Here is a 20,614-nt window from a genome sequence, read left to right on the forward strand (position 1 = left end):
CCCAGCACAACGCCTGGCACACACTTGGCACTTGAGGAACACTATCGTGATATGTCCAGGCCATGACTCTCAGGAGCTTTGCCTTCGCAATGATAATTACTGTACAACTACATTTCCTCATCTTCTTACTATAAAGATGGATGAAAACGAACTGCTTCCTCAGATTGGCTTGTCATATAAAATTAAAAAGAAAGCAGCACCATTTTCAGAATATAAAGGGTTTTTCTGTGTGAAATTAACATCTAAATAAACATATCAAAATGGGTTAATTGAATACATTCACAGATCAGTAATATTTCCCTAATAATCTTATCAAAAGGCCAGTCAATTTAATGAAACATATAATAGTACACCTACTGTGCGCAATGTGCTGTATCATGTTGTTGTTCAAAACCGTGACTAAAGGTCGTCAAATCAATTTAGAGCAGAAACGAACAGAACAGAAAAGAAACGACATATCAGAGTGCATCATCAAAGGCGCTAAGAATATGAGTTATGGTATGAAAGCTTTCTTTCCTTTTTTTTAAGATTTTATTTATTTATTTGACAGGGAGAGAGAGAGGGAGCCTAAGTAGGCAGAGCGGTAGGCAGAGGGAGAGGAGAAGCAGGCTCCCCGCTGGGCAGAGGGCCAGATGCGTGGGGCTCCATCGCCAAGAGGTCCAAGATCAAGGCTTTTGTGAAAGTTTACAACTACCATCACCTCATGCCCACGAGGTACTCTGTGGATATCCCCTTGGACAAAACTGTCTTCAACAAGGATGTCTCCAGAGACCCTGCTCTTAAACGCAAGGCTCGACGAGAGGCCAAGGTCAAGTTCGAGGAGAGGTACAAGACCGACAAGAACAAGTGGTTCTTCCAGAAGCTGCTGTTTTAGATTTCTTTCAGTCATTAAAAATAAATTAAAAAAAAAAAAAAGAAAAAAAAAAAAACTAGGACCCTGGGATCTTGATCTGAGCCGAAGGTAGATGCTTAACCAACTGAGCCCCCCAGGCACCCCGAAAGCTTTGTTTCAATTATAAATATGCCTACACACATGTATACACTAGGTCCCAATGTAAATATATAGCTCGGTGTGGATCACAGTGAAACGTTGCAGACGTTGCTTTGTTAGGATCTTTGGGTCATAATAAGCTGTATAAGATACAGTCACCATCCTCAAGCACCCTCTAAGTTACTGAAGTTCGACAAGTATGTAGCTGAGTATGAATAAAGTCCCATGGATGTTCACAGAGGGGAGGTAGCATAACCGTCTTAGAGGTCAGGGAAAGTGGGCGAGAGGAGTCACGGAAGATGGGCTGGAGTTTGACAGGTGGAGTAGGGACACGTGAGCTACCTTCAGGGGACACTCCTGTAAGGACTGAAGTAAGGCTAGGAGGGTAGTTGACGTCACCCTGAGAAATCCAGATCAATGACCCTCTACTTAACTTGATAAGGGCAGGAGAAAAGGGAGGGCGAGATGCACGAAGCTTTTAAGTGAGCAAAGGCTTATAGGATGGAACACTGGGCAACTTCAGTCAGCCATGAGGGTGGCTGGAACTACTGTGACAGCCTCGGCCGATGGTTCTCAACTGCCTGAGGGTGGGAGTTGGGGCTCGGTGTACAGACAGATATCAGGATGATAAGGAATAAAATATGTTTTGAAAAAGCAGAATTATAATGGGACGCCTGGGTGGCTCAGCGGTTGAGCATCTGCCTTCTGCTCAGGGTGGGATCCAGGGTCTGGAGATCAACTCTCGCACGGGGCTCCCTGCATGGAGCCTGCTTCTCCCTCTGCCCCTGTCTCTGCCCCTCTCTCTGTGTCTCTCATGAATAAATAAATACAATCTTAAAAAAAAAAAAAAGCAGAATTATTATACTTGTTGTTTTCACAATAAGAAAGTGTCACTAGATGAGATTTTTCCCCCCAGAACATGTCACTATGTGAAATTCCCTCGGGGGTGGGACATCCACCTCATTTTAAAAGTCGACATATGGGATCCCTGGGTGGCTCAGCGGTTGAGCATCTGCCTTCAGCTCAGGGCGTGATCCTGGGGTCCTGGGGTCGAGTCCCGCATCGGGCTCCTGCAGGGAGCCTGCTTCTCCCTCTGCCTGTGTCTCTGCCTCTCTCATGAATAAATACATAAAATCTTAAAAAAAAAAAAAAAAGGCCACATATCCTAATCCCAAGATCCCTTTTTTGAGTGGTTTTATTTTATGGATAAGTAAACAGAGGCTGAAAGACGTGGCAAGGCTGACCAGTGGCAGACCTGCAAGGGGACCCTGAGCCTTTTACATTCCAGGATCGAATTCATTCCATCGTACTTATATCTGGAATGGTTTCTATTTTACAAACCTAACAGTTTAGGCCAGGAGAGATATAGCTGGAAAAGCTCACTAGTTGGATCCAGATATTCACTCCCTATCCTGTTTTCTGTCAAGAGACTCCTGGGTTGATAAGACACTGCGGGGACACATGAATTTGTAAAACAGGCAGGCCTTCTGCCATCGTCAATCAACTGTTGTTATTGGGGAACATCTTTTTTTGACCATATGACACTCCTAATCATGACCATTTACAATTACAAGAATTCAAAAGGATAAAATCCCAAAGCAAGGTGCACAAGCCCTATTCTAAGACTCCCTATCTATCAACCTTCTGTCATATATACATGTACAGGTGTTTGGGGCATTTGGGTGGCTCAGTGAGTTGAGAGTCTGCCTTTGGCTCAGGTCGTGATCCCAGGGTCCTGGGATCGAGTCCCACATCGGGGTCCCTGCAGGGATCCAGCTTCTCTCTCTGCCTCTCTCTCTCTCTGTGTGTGTCTCATGAATAAATGAATAAAATATTTTTTAAAAATACATGTACAGGGGACTCCTGGGTGGCTCAATGGTTTAGCGCCTGCCTTTGGCCCAGGTCATGATCCTGGAGTCCCGGGATTGAGTCCCACGTTGGGCTCCCTGCATGGAGCCTGCTTCTTCCTCTGCCTCTCTCTCTCTCTCTCCCTCTGTCTCTCATGAATAAATGAATAAAATCTTTAAAAAAAATACATGTACAGGCTTTTAAAATTAGGGTCTGCTTCTAGTTTCCTATTGGCTCATCAATGTCTTGACCTTTTCCCATTCATAATTAATTAATCTATTTCCTTAAGTCTTCCCCCAAGTGCACATTTCTCATAAACTTTGAGGACTCTTGTTTACGAAAATGAAACAGCATTTTTCTCCAGTCGTGTTTTCACAGTCACAATTTTTGAGGAGAATTTCTTGAGAGACGTGTTGGGAGCTATACTCCAGGAAATACCACCTTCATGGAATTTCAGCAAGTAACACCAGACATAGAGGTGGGTAAATGCACAGACGTATTCAGGGCATGGCAAAGAAGAACCAGAATTCATAAGGGATTCAATTGGGATTGAAGTTTGAAGAACTTCATTCGTCACAAAGGAAATTGCAGTTAATCCTGCAGAAAATCTAGGAGATAGATGTCTATCACTCTTGTACTACTGTGACTCTCTTCTCGGATGGTCTGGGTTTAGAAAGAACTCTTATAACAGTGGGTACATAAATTGAACCCAAAGTGTCCAGATGCCTTAGATCAATCTGAAAGCTTTGTGGGATTCAAGGGGCCAGAAGATTAAGGGGCACCCACTGGGAGAGAGGGAACAGGAAGCAGGGCAAGGCATAGGATGCATTACCGTGGGATGTATTCTTTGATGCAGAATCATCCAGTCACACAAAGGCAACAGTAACTTATATAGGAAAAATATCTTACATTGCCATCACCGTACATGCAGACGTTTCTCCATCAACTGGCTTATCAGGATATGCTTTTACTTTTATTCTTGGGCCCATGCAACTGCCCTCTCATATTCCCTCTATTTATACTGACTTGTTACTGGTAAAATTAGATTTTTTTTCCTCCAAAACTTGACTTAAGGTTGATTTCTTTGGATATCATTATCTCTATTGCTATTAGCTGTGTGACTTTGGGCAAGTTATTGAACTTAAACCTTCATGTCTTCCCTCGTGTCTTCCCTCGTGTCTTCCCTGGACTCAAATGGACTACCAGAGTAAAAGCCCTGCCTTGCACTGGGCACAGAGTAAGAGTTCAGTAATTTACTGTGCTTACGATATGTTGATGCTTCTGTAAATCTTTTATCTATAGTGTATATTTAAAATCTATACTTAATTTCTTCCATGAATTTTTTTTTTTTTGGTGCACTGGCTGTTTGTTTATTTAATTTCTTGCTTTCACTAATAGTATTATATTTTAGAGCTGGAATAAGTATATTAATTTTTGTTATCCTAAGTTTGTTGGATATTTATATACAAATTGAGTTTTATTTCTGAATTCCCTATTTTTGTCCATCGTTCTACTTTCATGTTTTTGAATTTGTAAAGTATTGTTTTATTTATTTATTTATTTTTAAGATTTTATGTATTTATTCATGAGAGACACACAGAGAGAGGCAGAGACACAGGAAGAGGGAGGAGAAGCAGGCTCCACGCAGAGAGCCTGATACAGGACTCGATCTCGGGACTCCGGGATCACGCCCTGAGCCGAAGGCAGACACTCAACCGCCGAGCCACCCAGGCGTCCTTGTATTGTTTTAAAAGTTATCCCTCCGTACATGTTCTGAATATGGTAGGGCATGTTTCCCTTTGTTATTTCTTTACTAGAGAATTCTTTGGTACTCTGCACATTTATTTATTTTATATGAATTTAGAAGTATTCTGTAAAGATATTTAAAGTAATATTTTTGCATCTTTATTGGAATCTTGTTAAATTCATAAGTTATCTTAAGAGATAGTGCCATTTTTATTGGAATATTTATTATTTCCTGTCAGAAGCTTTTATTTCTACATTTATAGAACCTTCCTTACTTTCCCATTATATTTTGTTGTTTTCTTCAGCAAAGGACGGAGAGACAGACAACTTCTGTTTTAAATCATATTCTGGGGAAACTGATTCCCCCACTCATATTTTTGGGAAAGTAACTATATACTTATTTATAAGAAGGTGGCTCTGTCCACTGAAAATCTACCTCAGATCCATGTTACTGAAGTGACGCCAACATAAATCATTTTCCTCAGCTATACATTTGAGATGCTAATACTTGTTGAGTGTCTACTACATTACTGTAAGGGTTATCAAGTAATATATTCAAAATTATTTGCAAATGTTCCAATTTAACCAAGGGTATGGTAGAATGAAACAGTTATAAAAACATTTTTGCTTCCCAGACAATAAGATTCTAGAGGGCAGGAACCACATCTTCTACTGTTGGCATCCAAGGTGCCAGACCATCGCTTCTCGGCCTTTTGGCTAAGATCAAGTGCAAGGTGCCAGACCATGATAGGAACTCAGTAAATTATTCTATGTTAAGGAAATAAGTAGGTAGTAATAATATTAAAAAAAAAAAAAGAAAGAAAAGGAGAAGGAAAGTTTTGCATAATGGTATGGTCTAGAGAGAATGAGTTTATTCAATTTTATTGGCACATTTCTTTCATTTCATATGTAATAATATTTTAATTTAAAGTCAATCCACATATTTATAAGCTTTCCTTCTGTAGACTTGCCTTGTAGTGAAATTTTATACCTTTATATTAATTTGATATAAGCTATTTGCCTTCTTAGAAACTTTTTACTACATCTCTCCTCCCACCCCCTTTAGTGTAGCTGCTCTTCTGAAAATGAGATTGCAGCTGGGAGTGAAAAGGGAGATGAGAGGGAAGGGAAATGTTATATAATCATCCAACATTTGACTCCAGAACTAAGGAGCAAGAATATGCCAAGATCACAGTAATAACCATTGTCATGCCAGATACTAACCAGAAGTTTCCCTCATACTGTTCTTAACCTCAAATTAAAGGTGAACCAGAAGGATTTCTATCTGCCAAAACTGTAGTTCAGGTTTTTACTTTCCTCGAAAACTTTCTGGTTCCCCAATGTCTAAAGCTAAAACTCCTTCTCCCACCATGTCTGCAGTAGGGAAAGAAGAGCCCTGCTGTGAGGCTTTGGCTGTTCACAGCAAAAAATAAAAAATAAAAAATAAATTTTTTTTTGTTTAGAATTATCATTTGTGGGAAATTATTAAGTACACAAACACATTCCATTGACTTGATATCTTAAGCATTTGCTTTTTTTTTTTTTTTTTAACCATCAAAGGCTAACAATGTGACCCTGTCATGAGAACTGGTGAAAACTAAAAGATTTGCATTGAAGGGCTTCTGGGTTTTTTGGTTCATTTGTAAAATGGAAATTTTACAAAATTTGTAAAATGATGGGTGCTTTATGTAACAGAATAAGCTTTCAATTTTCTGGATTAAAGATAATTAAAATAATGTGAAAAATAAACTTTTAAGGATTAGCATCATTAATGTCTTCTTTGGATCCAAAATTAAAGACTCCCTCCATATACTGAAGGGAAGTCCATGAATTCTATAACAAAATCTGCCTGGTAGTTAAGAAAGCACTTTACCCCAAATTAATTGTGCTGAAATCCTCATTATAATTCACTGAAGTGGGTAGGGCAGGTGGTTTTATTGTTATTTCTCTTTCCCATCTCCTCCTTTGTATAGATGGATTAACTGACATTAATGGAGAAAGCTATAGGACCCAGCCTAAACTTGATCATCTGACTTCAATTCCTATAAATCAGAGTCTCTCAATCTTGGCATCATTGACATTTTAGGTTGGATAATTCTTTGTTGTGGGGGGCTGTCCTGTGTGTTGTAGGATGTTTAGCAGCATCCCTGGCCTCTAACCACTACTGGTATCACCCTACCCCGAGCAGTTGTAATAACTAAGAGGTCTCTGGACATTGTCATATATCCCTTGGGGGTAGAGGGCAAAACTATTCATGTCTGATGCTACATAACCTTTTCAAAATGCTAGGTCACCTCTAATTGATAATTCACTCCATTCTCACTGAGGCCAATTTGACTTCATACTGATCTGCCTTATGGTACATGGTAGCTAGATGTGTCTTCAGACACCAGCTAGGTTGTCTCTAGCAAGAAGACTGTGGGGGAGTATTCTAATATTTGTTAGGAGTTCTCTACTCATTGGGGATAGACTCACTCAGATTAAGTCAGACATCTTGGATGGGCTTGGTTTTCTCTCAGATGAGCCACAGATCATGATGCATGTTAAAGAGTTATGGTGGTCATTAATGGTCAAAATATTCATCAAATATTCCTGTTCTTTCCCATTCTGAGCTCAATTCAGGATTGCATTTCCTGCCTCCCCTCCCCCCCCCCCCCCCTTGCAAGTGCCTTGCAACAAGTTCTGGCCAATGTGTTGAGTGGAAACTTATGTCACTTTTAGGAAAGAGCACTAAATTGTTAATGGGAGGATCTCCTAGCATTCTCTTCCACCTGGCATGGTAACTGGCAGTGTTTGAGATGGTGGTTGCTTGGATCTCTCTGCAAGGCTGGGTCCTTGAATGACCATAATGAGTAGAACACTATTGCCCACCAGCAATAAATATATAGTGTGAGTAAGAAATGAATCTTATGTTTCAAGCCATTGAGATTTTAAGGTGGTCTGTTAGTTTAGCAAACTAATAGTCAAAATAAGACTGATGTAAGAGCTGAAAGATGAGAAGAAGACTGAAAAATAGATTTATATTAAATCAAGGTCTCCTATAAGACCACTGAGAACTTCCTTAAGTCTTAGGGTTCTCTATTTTCAGTCACTAACTCTCCAGTACTTGAAAAGAGTTTCTATGTAGATTTCTACATACCTGATATGGTATGTAAATTGTATTGTTCTCTTATGCCAGACTCATTCTTCCATTTATTCGAATAGTATTTATTGAACACTAAATGTATGCCAAATATTATTTGGGGTATCTTTAAAACACAGATGATTCTGTGGGCTTCCACGTAGAATATACAATGGTATTGGAGGTGAACTGACAAAGTTTGAAATGCGGTTTCATAATTGGCTGGATGGGTGGTTTCAGGCAAGTGACTTAACCTCCCGTGTCTTACTTTTCTCAGCAGTAAAATGGTAATCACAATAGTGAAGAGTAAGTGAGGTAATGCATAAAGATCTTAGAACAGTACCTGGCACATGCTAAGTGTTTAAGGAATGATAGTTTTGGTGTTTCTAAGGAATCTTCTAGTAAGTGATGAATAAAGCTCTGTATGGGATGACAAGTCGCAAACATCACAACACATCTGCTTTATTCACCATTTCAATCCTAAGTGTCTACCATAGTGTTTGGCACAGGAAAGATATTTATAAAGCCTTTATTGAATATGTATAGAAGCAAGTAGGGATGAGGAGACTGACTCCTTGGTTTGACTCCCCACCTTGCCATTAACTCCTGCCTATCTCACCTACAGGGCCAAACTCTGAGAACCTGGAAGAGTCATTGTGCTAGACCTCTCTACTCTTGTAAAATGAAAGGATGACACAACAGAGCTATAGACAATGTATCTATAAATTAAAATCTTAGTCTACCATACTTTATGATAGTATAATTTGAAAATAATAAACACAGTCTAAAATTATCAATAGCATGGAGACTCTACAAAGTTGTTCTATTATAGTTTTAACATTTTCAAAAGAAATTTAAGGGAGATTGTTTCATCAAAAGGGCAGTAAAACTTACTAGAATGAATATCATGCTAGAGTTCCCCAAGACGTCTATGGAGAGAGAAGGAGAAGGAAGTTGGAGACAAAGAAATTAATGCACAAACTTACAACTAAAGAGAATAAATTCTGGAGATCTAATGCATAACACAGTGCTAAAAGTCAACAATACTATATCACATACTTCAAAATTGCTAAGAGACTAGATTTTAAATGTTCTCATCATAAAAAAGAAATGATAATTATGTGACACAATAGAGGTGTTAGCTAAAGCTATAGTAGTAACCATATCATAATACATAAATGTATCAAATTAACATGATGGACACCTTAGACTTACCCAATGTTTTTTTATTTTTTACCCAATGTTATATATAAGTCTATCTCTATTTAAAAAGTAAGTAAATAAATAAATAAAGCAAAAAAAAGGCTAATAAAGTGGTCCTACAGTCATATATTAAGCCTTTTTTGGTTTCAATACATCAAGGCTTGTATGTGAAAGAGAAAAGTTTAACTCACAGGCAGTGCAATCAAAATGACTTAAGCCTTCAGAGTCTCAGTCTCTCTTCCTATTAAGTGGGATAATAATAATGCCTACTCCATTGGGCTTATCATGAACATTATAGTAAGTCACGTGGCAAAGGTCAAGTAAGAAGCAAACTGTCAATAAACAGTAGCAACTAATAGCATAATTATTATTGCAATTATTTATAAGAAAACCACTTCCTTATAAATGTTAATAGCATGAGAGTACATACTCTGGCTGATGCTACAGAGTATGTAAGTTGGTTTATGGTATGGATTTTAGATACACGAATGTAGCATCCAGAAGAGAGGCGAAGAAATGTATGCTTGCTAGGTAACCTTTTGGTAAAGTGCTGGAAAGTGAGTTGTGGGAAAAAAAAATCTTTCAATTTAGAGAAATGGTTCAGAAAGCCATTAGCATAGTGGTGAAAAGTATGACCTAGCTATGTGGCCTAACTTAATTTCTCTTTGCCTCAGTTTCACCATCTGAGAAAAATGGAGATAGTAATAATGAACAAGACTGTTATGAGAAGTTTGAGTTAATATCTGTAAACCACTCAGAACAATGCCTGGGATACTGTGAGTGCAATGTAAGTGTTTGTTAAACCAAACAATGATAAGAACATGAAAATGCACAGAATAGCCTGTTAGGAAAACTTTAAAGATGGACAAGGTGGCTTTCTAGGAACACAAGCTGGAAAGCTACTGGGCTCATCTGTCCATACAACAACTTGTACCCTTCTCATGTGCAAGGTAAAGTGCTGTAGCCATGAAGAAAGCTGACTCACATTTGGAATGATCGAGGTGGACCAGGGGCTAAGGCAGAAGGAGCCCCCGTTGAGACTAAAAATATCACAGATAACATGACACCCCTTCCTATGGGCTTCTACAGAATTCCCTACTTATTTCACAGCATATTAGGTACCTGTTAATGGTATGGAAGTGTCTGCCCAAACAGAGTTCCCTAAAGGTGGAGACTGAGTCTTGTTCACTGTGGAATTCCCCTCCTACAGTGCCAGTAAGAACAATATGCTACAGTCAAGCCACAGTTGAGTAATAAGATTAGATCTGTAACGACTGAGCACTTAGGATCTGGGCCCTTAGGGCTCCCCACCCCACTTTTAACCCTCCATCCTGCTCTAAGTAGCTCAATGTTAAGTGTGGGAAGGGACACTGTGATCCCAAGAACATAGCCCTATGAATAAAATCCTAGTCTTTTCTGTAGTGGTGGCTTAAAACTACCTAATAGTGAAACGAGCCAAGAATCCTTCTGCTTACGGACTTCCTCCAGCGACACTTCCCAGTCCATCCACAAACACCTCCATGCTGCCACAAACAAAACTCACCAGCTCTGCAAATGAGCAGAATTTTCCTTCCTTCTCTCTACAGCTATCCATCTTCCAAATTCTCTTCTGTGGGTTCTTCGAGAATATCTCTGTCATACATCCCTCTCACTAATCTCTCAGCCACCACTTCAAGAATCACACTTGGATTACCACTGTAGTATCTTACTGTGAATCTGCCTACATACCACTGAAAGATAAAGCTTCCTAAAATACAAGTTTTATCACATTTCTTTCCTGTTCATGATCTAGGTTGCTTATTTTTTACTTTTACCTAATCTACTTTGTTTATCAAGAACCTCCATACTTTGGTCCTATTCTATCATACTTCCTACCAAAGCTTCTGAACTCATTCTGTGAGATTAGCGTTACTCTGATACCAAAAGCAGAGAAAGATAATACATACACACACACACATTATAGGCCAATATTCCTGATGAATATAGATGCAAAAATTCTCAACAAAATATTAGCAAACTGAATCCAATAAGACACTAGGAGGATCCTAGACCATGATCAAGTGGGATTTATTCCACAGATGCAAAGTAAGTTCCATCTGCAAAGCATTCAATGTAATATACTACATCAACAGAATGAAAAATAAAAATCATATGATCACCTTAATAAATGTAGAAAAGCATTTGACAAAATTCAATATTCATTTACAAAACTCTTAACAAAGGGGTATAGAGGAAATGTACCTCAACACGATAGAAGCCATATATGACAAACCCAAATCTAACATTATACCCAACAGTCAAAAACTAAAAAGTAGAAAGCTTTTCCTCTAAGATCAGAATCAGGGTGCCTGACTGGCTCAGTCAAAAGAGTATGTGACTCCTGATCTCAGGGTTGTGAGAGTTTGAGCCCTACGCTGGCGTGTGGAAATGCTTAAAAATAAGTTCTTAAAAAAAATTGCCTAAGGTCAGAATTAAGAAAAGAATGCTCATTCTAGGGACACCTGGGTGGCTCAGCAGTTGAGCATCTGCCTTCGGCTCAGGGCATGATCCCAGGATCCGGGATCAAGTCCCACATTGGGCTCTCTGTGGGGAGCCTGCTTTTCCTTCTGCCTGTGTCTCTGCCTCTCTCTCTCTCTCTGTGTCTCTCATGAATAAATAAATAAATATTAAAAAAAAAAAACCAGAATGCTCATTCTAGCTGCTTTTATTCAACATAGTACTAGACGCACTAGGCACAGCAATTAGGAAAGAAAAAGAAATAAAAAGTCATACAAATTGGACCAGAAGAAGTAGAATTGTTCCTATTTGCAAATGACATGATACTATATATAGAAAACTCTAAAGACTCCACCGAAAACTGTTAGAACTAATAAATGAATTCAGTAAAGATGCAGGACACAAAACTAATGTATACAAATCTGTTGCATTTTCATACACTAATAACAAACTATCAGAAATAGAATTTAAGAAAACAATTCCATTTATAATCACATCAAAAAGAAGAAAATACCCAATAACAAATTTACCAAGAGGGTGATAAATCTGTAGACTGAAAACTATATTGGTGAAAAAACTGAAGAAGATACAAATAAATGGAATGTTATTCTATGCTCATGGATTAGGAGAATTAGCATTGTTAAAATGTCCATAACTACTCAAAGAAATCTCCAGATTCAGTTCAAATCCTATCAAAATTCCAATGACATTTTTCACAAAACTAGAGCAAATAATTCTAAAATGCATATGGAACCACAAAAGAACATAATGCTCAAAATAATCTTGGAAAAGAAGAACAAAGCTGGATGAATAATGCTCCTGGATTTCAAACTATACTTCAAAGCTATAGAAATCAAGACAGCATGGTATCAGTATTAAAATAGACACATAGACCAATAGAACAGAATACAGAGTCCAGAAATAAACCCACACACATCTCGTCAATTAATTTATAACAAAGGAGGCAAGAATATATAATGGAGAAAGAACAGACTCTTCAACAACTGGTGTTGAGAAAATTGGACAGCTACCTGCACAAGAATAAAACTGGAGCACTGTCTTATGACACCACACATAATAATTAACCCGATATGGACTAAAGACTCAAATGTGGGACCTGAAGCTATAATACTCCTAGATGAAAACATGGGCAGTAAGCTCCTTGATGTCAGCCTTAACAGTTTTTTCTGGCTCTGACTCAAGGGGCAAGGGAAACAAAAGCAAAAATAAACAAATGGGACTACATCAAACTACAAAACTTCTGCACAGCAAAGGAAACCATCAACAAGATGGAAAGGCAACCAATGAATGTGAGAAGATATTTGTAAGTCATATATCCAATAAGGGGTTAATACTGAAAATACATAAAGAACTTGTACAGTTTAATGACAGAAACACCCAAACAATCTAATTAAAGAATGGCAGAGGATCTAAGTGGACATTTTTTTTCCAAAGAAGACAGAGAGATGACTAATAGGCACATGAAAAATATGCTAAGCATCAGGGAAATGCCAATCAAAAGCACAACGAAATATCACCTTAGACATGTCAGAATGGCTATTATCAGACAGACAAGAAGTAACAAATGTTGGCGAGGATGTGCAGCAAAGAGAACACTCAGGTACTGTTGGTGGGAATGTAAGTTGGTGTAGCTACAATGGAAGACAGTATGGAAGTTCCTCACAAAATAAAAAAATAGAACCAATATATTATCCAGCAATTTCCACTTCTGGGTATTTATCCAAAGAGAACAAAAATACTAATTTGAAAAGATGTATGTGCCCCTATGTTCACTGTAGCATTATGTACAATAACCAAGATATGAAAATAATCTAAATGCCCATTGGTAGATGAATGGATAAAGAAGACGTCACACACACACACACACACACACACACACACACACACACACACACTGGAATACTACTCAGCCATAAAAAATGAAATCTTGACATCTGCAATAACATGGTAGACTTTGAAGGCATTATGCTAAGTGCAATAAATCGGATAGAGAAAGACAAATATTGCATGATTTCACTTATATGTGGAATCAAAACAAAACAAAACAAAAACCCCAGATTCATAGATACAGAGAACAGTTTGGCAGTTGCTGGAGCGGAGTGGGGTTAGGGTGATAGGGATGAAGGGGTTTAAGAGGTACAACCTTGCAGTTACAAAATAAGTAAGTCATGGCGGATGTAATGTACAACATGGGGGATAAAGTCAATGATACTGTATTAACTTTGGAAGGTGACAGATGGTAACTAGATTTATAGAGGTAACTGTTTCCGCAACATATAGGAATGTCAAATCACTATTGTACTAGTATAATATTATAACTAATATAACATTGTATGTCAATTATTCCTCAGTGCAAATAATATGAACACTAAGTGTCTATGAAAGGGGTCAGGATGCTCATCTTACTGACCCAAACATGCCCGCTGAGGATGAGGGTGAAGGAAATGGCTCTGAAAAGGCTCCATCTGGCATGAGATGAGAAGATTCTACTGCCATCAGCTTCAGATTTTTGTGTTTCATCAACTCAATAAAAAAGGCATGTGCCAATGACAACTAGATGTGGACTGTAGGCTACTCCACATTACAAGTCTGATGCCAAAATGCTTTACACAGTCCACCTAACAGATGGTAATGTATCTCAGCCATTACCAATGAGAGTAGGATTCAAACCAGTGACCCCAGGGGTGAGAGGTTGTATATCCAATTACAAATTCCCACTTTCCTTAAGTGTTAAGATGCCTAAAGCAATATATTTTATTTACATCAAGTTACATTGTATAAACTATATTTGATAAAAGAGATGACTTTACGTTCTCAACTTAAATCAAAGAATGCTTACTTAAGTATTTTTTTAATTGAATCACACTTTAATGCCATCGTATAATCTTTTGGTTAACAGTGCTCATCTTGATTATTCTAACAAAGGGAAACATGGAGATTAATACTTAAGTTGTAGAGCTTATGTCATCTATAAAATTACATGTTAGAAAATTCAAAAGAGATACCTGGGACATCTGTGAAGGTTTCTCCAAGGACAGACACGTGGAAATTGAGTCCTAAATCCTTAAGGTGCATTAATACCTTAAAAAAACTCTCCGGATCTTTATCATGCTCCCTGGAAATAAACACACAAAATATAACTTGTGAAACCTTAGGGTATGTGTTGGAAACGATGTTTTCACTTTTCACAGCATCAATTCCTTTCGTGGTCTATTGCTAGTTAAGGGAGCCTCTGGCATCTGAGCAGAGATTTCTCCCTATAACCTTAAATTGTAGCATCCGCATTGAGTGATTTCATGAATGTAACTTCTCTCTCATGAATCAAAACCCAGTTCTATTGAAATCTTAAGACTCTGCAGCCTTTTATTAAAGGAGACATCTATCTTGTTTTTCACATTTTTTTGGTTAGACTATAGAAAGTCTAGTGTATTTTCCTTTCTCCTAAAATGGTTAATTTTCCACTTAACACGGGTTTTTAACAAAAGAAAAGACCAGTCTTCAAAGGACGATTCTCTACTGATCATGAGAATGTACCAAAGATGTTTTTCATTTTCGTGGGTCTGAATACCTTCCTCTCACATTTACTGAGCCCTTTTGTGCCCACAAGGAACGCACAATTTAGGGAGCAAGATTACAGACTCTCTCACTAATCTCTCATTTTAAATAATTGAATGGAGAATTATAAATACATCAAAAGGGGGTAGGCCTGAGTCTAAGTCCGCTGAGTATTAACTCAGGAGTGGAGGTTAGTCAACTCATAAAAGAATAGTAATAAAGATAATTCTTTCATTTAGTAGAAGCTTTGAAAAACATGGATTATTTTTGTTTGTTTAGCTTGTCAGTCTTCTGTATAGTGACAGAATGAGAGGCTAAAGGACACTAAAATAAAAAAAAAATCAATTCAAGAAATCACATTAAAATGAAATGAGTTATTTTTTACATTGTAAGGTGTGAATGTTTCAGTATTTTTTGCATTTAATTGCACTGTTTTAAATTATCTTATTTCAGACAGATGTGGACCAGATGTCTTCTAAATATTTGTTTTTTTATTTATAATTCAGAATTTTAACTTATTTTTTTATATTACAGAGAAATAGTTATATATCAGCAATTGAATTTCTCATTTACCAACTAATTATGTAAAATAAATCTGTAAATTGATCAAACTGCTATATGAAATATGAAAATTACATCATTCAGGAAATCTCATGAAAAATGACATCTGCAACCCTAAATGTGTTAATTCACAATTCAGTCAATATTTTCAGTATCAAGAATTAAAAACAAATGCATCTTCTGATTAACATTTTAAAACAGCACTTATCATCTTATGGAATTATAAGATCTTACGGAATTTGAGTTCTCTAACAACTTATTTTAAGCTCGGTATCTCTTGATTTGATTTACTTCAAATAATAAAGAATGCAACGGCGACATGTTGATCGCTTTTTAAAATGATGCATATTATATACACGTACCATTGGGAAGTTTTTGGATAGTTCTCATATATACTGTATATGCTGTGGGCAAGAACAAAGACTCAAAACAGTTTGAAACTAAAGAATACACCATATGCTATCTGCAACCGTATCAATCAAATAGCTGCCACCTAATCTGTAATATGTTCTTTTAGCCTGATTCTCTGGGAAGTGCTTAGATGAAAAGAATGGAAACAATATAACATAATATATCTTAAAGAGAGAGTAAGACTATAGGGAAATCTAGCCACTCTATTCTCTAAATTTTTCATTTTGAGTTCCAAAAATTTTGGTTATAGATCCTCAAGAGAATATTTATCTTAAACATTTCCTGCTGTTTTGTTTGTTTGTTTATTTTGTATTAAACTTAAAATAAATGTGGTTTGGGGTTGGGAGGAGATTTAACTGGGTAGTAGCTGTAGTTCTTAAAAGATTCCAATATGAGTGTTTTCAAGGCAGCAGGCTTAATGAACCTGTATTTTCAGTGTTTCTGTACCAGATAAATGCATTACAATCCTACTGCATCCTTTTGATTTTTTAAAAATGTTTTTATTCAATTTACTTAAATGAAAAATAAAGCAGTTCAACCATTTCTTTAGATATTTTTATAGGTGGACAAAAGCTTTCATATTCAACAGTCACTTTGCATATGAACACAAAAGAGATTTGTATGAATCCCTCTCTTGTTTAAACTATAATGTATGGATGAATGTAAAGTGAGATTTTTCTTCCCCAAAATTATCCCTCAGGTAAAAGAGGCATTTTATACTAAAGTCCTTCTAACGTCTCTCGTAATACTGGGCATTCTCTCAATTACTTTATTTTGAACAAAGCACTGTTTAGGGAAGTTGCATTCACCTGAAACAACACCTAGTGGTGACAGTTTTGGACAGTGGGAGCAGTCATTCACTCGATGGGACTGGTAAAAAACAGAAGCAAAGAAATTTAATATTGACTTAGTAATTATTTTGAGAGACATGACCTAACAGTTCAAAGTGTTGGATGTTGTTGAAAACAAGTATTTCAAGGATCACACACACACACAAAGTAATAGAATAAGTGGTTATTGGAGATCGTGAGTAGCAAGTGGGTTTTTATAGCTAAGGAAAAGATTTCCAGTGATGACAGTTTCCCAAGTCTTGCACCCCAAGCAGCTTAGACAGGGTTCCAGATGACAGGTGCTGGAAACATGCCAGCTTCCTGAAAAGATGGCACCCACCATACTGATGTCAGGAATGCACGGAAGGGGGAGTTGGGCTGAAACTGCTTCATGAAATTTAAGGGTGGGAAAAGAGCAATACTTCTAAAATTATTTTACATGATATGCACTTTAAAGTACTATTTATGTCTAAATTAGTAGATCATATATAAGTAGATACTTTATTTCATCTATGTCCCTCAAAGTTAGTCAATTATGCTCAAGTTTTTTTTCTGTTTCCTCTTTAGAAAAAGGAGAAATTTCCTAGCATTCAGATGATCTTTAGAAGCTGTGTACAGATATTTAGCCACAGCCATATATCAATGAAAAGATGAAAAGAATGCCATATATCAGGGCACGAATGACAGTCAATGGCAGAGCTCAATAAATTCTGCTGAGTGAGGAGCACATTCCAAATATCCATATGGGTCATCCACGGAATTTATCCCAGCATTCATGATATTAACGAACCCATTTAGCAGAGTACATCAATCTGTCTTAAATTTCTTTCTAAGAAATCTAATGCGATGCTCTCATATTTATGATTTTAGCACAAAGCATTAAAAATAGGATACAGGATTAAAATCACATAGTGCCCCTTTTCCCCATAGCTAGGAAGCTTAGGCACACATTTAATAATACACTCAAGTCTTTATAACCATACTTGTAGATTTACCGGCTCCTAAACACTCTTTTGATCTTATCCATTGTAGGGATGTAAAGTGAAACAGTGTTTTAGAAGGCAATTTGGTAATATGTATAATAAGCCTGAGAGTGTAGATGCCTTTTGCACCAGTAATTTAGAAACGTTACCCTATCAAATATAAAGAGGTGTCTAGAAATCCAGGTAGAGGATGTTCTTAACAGCATTGCTTGTAGTAGCAGCCATCTGTGAACAACTTAGAGGGATGATAAAGGAATATATCTGGATACATAGGCAATACCACATTGCATTGAAAATAATGCAACAGAGCCTGGTTGGCTCAGTCGGTGGAGCATGTGACTCATGATCTTGGGGTTCAATCCCCGCAATAGATGTAGAGATTACTTGAAAATAAAATATTTAAAAAATAATAATGCTGGGGATTTCTGAGTGGCTCAGTGGTTTAGCACTGCCTCAGCCCAGGGCCTGATCCTGGAGACCCAAGATCGAGTCCCATGTCAGGCTCCCTGTATGGAGCCTGCTTCTCCCTCTGCCTGTGTCTCTGCCTCTCTCTCTCTCTCTCTATGTCTATCATGAATAAATAAATAAATCTTTAAAAAATAAAAAAAAAATAATGCTATAGAAGTTTACTTCTTGACATGGAAGACCGAGAAATACTGTTAAGTAAAAGGAAAATGACAGAGTACTACTTATCATATGACCGGCTTTTATAAGACAAAGGGGTGTGTGTGCCTAGAAAAAAGTCGCGATGAACCACACCAAAATGTTAACAGGGGTTTGTTTTAGTTTTCTCTCCCTCCTCCTCTCCACCCCATGTTTTCTATTGTTTAGCAAAGATTTTTTTTTCAATATGGATCATTTTTAATGCTTTTAAGGAATTTCTACTCCCCCCTCCCAAACATTTTGCCATAAAATCATATTCATAGGATCTCTGGCTAACTTTGTACCATTTCCAGTATGTATAGCAGCATGATTTCTACTTTCTTGTGACGCCTCTACATTTGATAGCTGCCCATTGATCACAAAACATTCTTGAAGATGAGTCAAAACCCAAGCTTCCCACAATCCCTTCACTCTTGAATAGGTAAGAATGAAACAGTCTGGCTGGGAACGAGTTCCTCAAGCAGCCCAACTATGGCAGAAGCGACCAGCACGGAAATATTTCAGTCTTACTGGAAGCAGCAGATATAGCAAGAACAGCTTTTATTCCCAAATATTATTCAGAACATTTGAAAAGCATAAACTGTTTCCATGTGTTTTTTCTTCCTATATCTGTTCTCTCTCTGTTGCCTTTCCCGTTTAGTTTTGTAGAGCTAAATTTCTTCTTATTCCTCATTTAACATTCGTTCAGTAAATATTTATTGAGGATTTCTAAGTTCTCCATACTTGTCACTTACACTAAACTGTTACCCTTTCCTATTTTCCCACATTACTTTATACTTACGGAATGCAATCTCTTTGATCTAGTTCCTCGCAGCCCCTGGGCAGAAACCTGGCTCTTTACCCACGCTATTGTCTCCCAGCAGCGTGGCACTCTGGCCCGAGAGCCCCATGGGGGGCAGATGAAGGATGTCTGTTTTGTTCACTCTGAGTCACCCAGTGCCTCGCCAAGCAGCGGGGGACTTTACTTCTGTTTATCGGTATCTGGTTCTTTTCCCTTCTGGGCACACAGAAGATTCAAGGGTCAACTCCTCCCAATAGGGCAGGCTATGGAACTCGTTCTGGTCAATGGGTTGGACGCTGACTGATTTGTGTCACTGCCAGGTAGAAGCATCTTAGAGCAGTTCTGAACAGCACTTAGTCTCCTGCAGTAATCCTTGTGGGGGTCTTTGTGTGATGACTGTGAGGTCAGAAGAGTGAAGCAGTTGGACTGCTATGAGGAGGCAAAGCCACCTAAACACGCAGCGGACTTTGAGTTAGTGAGATAAGGCAACTTTTGCGGTGTTGAGCAACTGACATGGGGGAGGGATGTTCGTTACTGCAGCATAAATGTGACCGATGCCAACTAATACGTTATCTGGAGGAAAATTAGCCGCTCCAAAAACTACTTGTTTGAATAAATGGAGGTATGGAAAAATGAATTATATTTGTGGGGTTCCTATGTTCATGATTCCAGGCCAGGCACCTGATCATAATTTTAGTTAAGCCTCTCAACCTAGTAGTCGAACAAATACAACTATTCCTCCATTTAAGAGCATATAGAAGAGATTGAGGCTGCATTTGAAATTGTCTCTCAACACTCGAAAGTCATTACCTTTCTTCTATACAATCTTTGATTTTTAATTTCTCTCTTCCCACATATAATGAGAAGAAAAAGAGTTGACCCCTCTAGTCCATTTGGTTTGATTTTGTTTCCAGACCAACAAGCCCTGGACGTTCCTTAGATTCTTCTGACTTGAGGTTAAAACCCATTGTATAACAGATGGCAATAAGCATATGTGCAAGTAATATCAAGTGATGATCTAACACCGTGGTTTCAAACTTCTTTCCCTTTCTGATATGCTGCTAAACCTCCATCTTCACTTCCTCATCATGGAGTACTGCTTTACTCCCAAATTCAGTGATGTTCAGATATGTTCAATAACATAAAGCTTCTATTTATCACCCTGTGCTAGTTGTTATGATCATTTGCTTCTCTACTCTCCCTTCTAGGGCCATAAATGCTTCACTCTCCTCTACAGGCCTGACATAGCAACAATCAGTTCTAGTTTCCCTCCATGCGTTCAGCTTCTGCTACTCCAATGCTGCTTCGAATAGAATTCAAACAACAGTTTTATTTTTTTTATAAAGATTTTTTTATTTATTCATGAGAGACACACACAGAGAGACAGAGTCATAGGCAGAGGGA

At 37.8% G+C, this 20,614-nt stretch overlaps 1 protein-coding gene across 19 annotated transcripts in view; it reads right to left on the bottom strand.

Annotated features, from left to right (window-relative positions):
• QTMAN (queuosine-tRNA mannosyltransferase) overlaps positions 1 to 20,614 on the bottom strand; it is a 426,509-nt gene that overhangs the window by 53,973 nt on the left and 351,922 nt on the right. For all 19 annotated transcript variants that reach the window (XR_013359345.1, XR_013359342.1, XR_013359341.1 and 16 more), the window contains one exon: positions 14,432 to 14,541. Coding sequence is in view for 15 of the 19 variants with exons in the window: in XM_077861608.1 (XP_077717734.1) it covers positions 14,432 to 14,541 (110 nt within the window). In the remaining 4 variants the exon portion in view is untranslated. The remainder of the gene's footprint in view (positions 1 to 14,431; positions 14,542 to 20,614) is intronic.

This window comes from Canis aureus, chromosome 20 (genome assembly GCF_053574225.1).
Source record: "Canis aureus isolate CA01 chromosome 20, VMU_Caureus_v.1.0, whole genome shotgun sequence".
Lineage (NCBI taxonomy): Eukaryota > Metazoa > Chordata > Mammalia > Carnivora > Canidae > Canis > Canis aureus.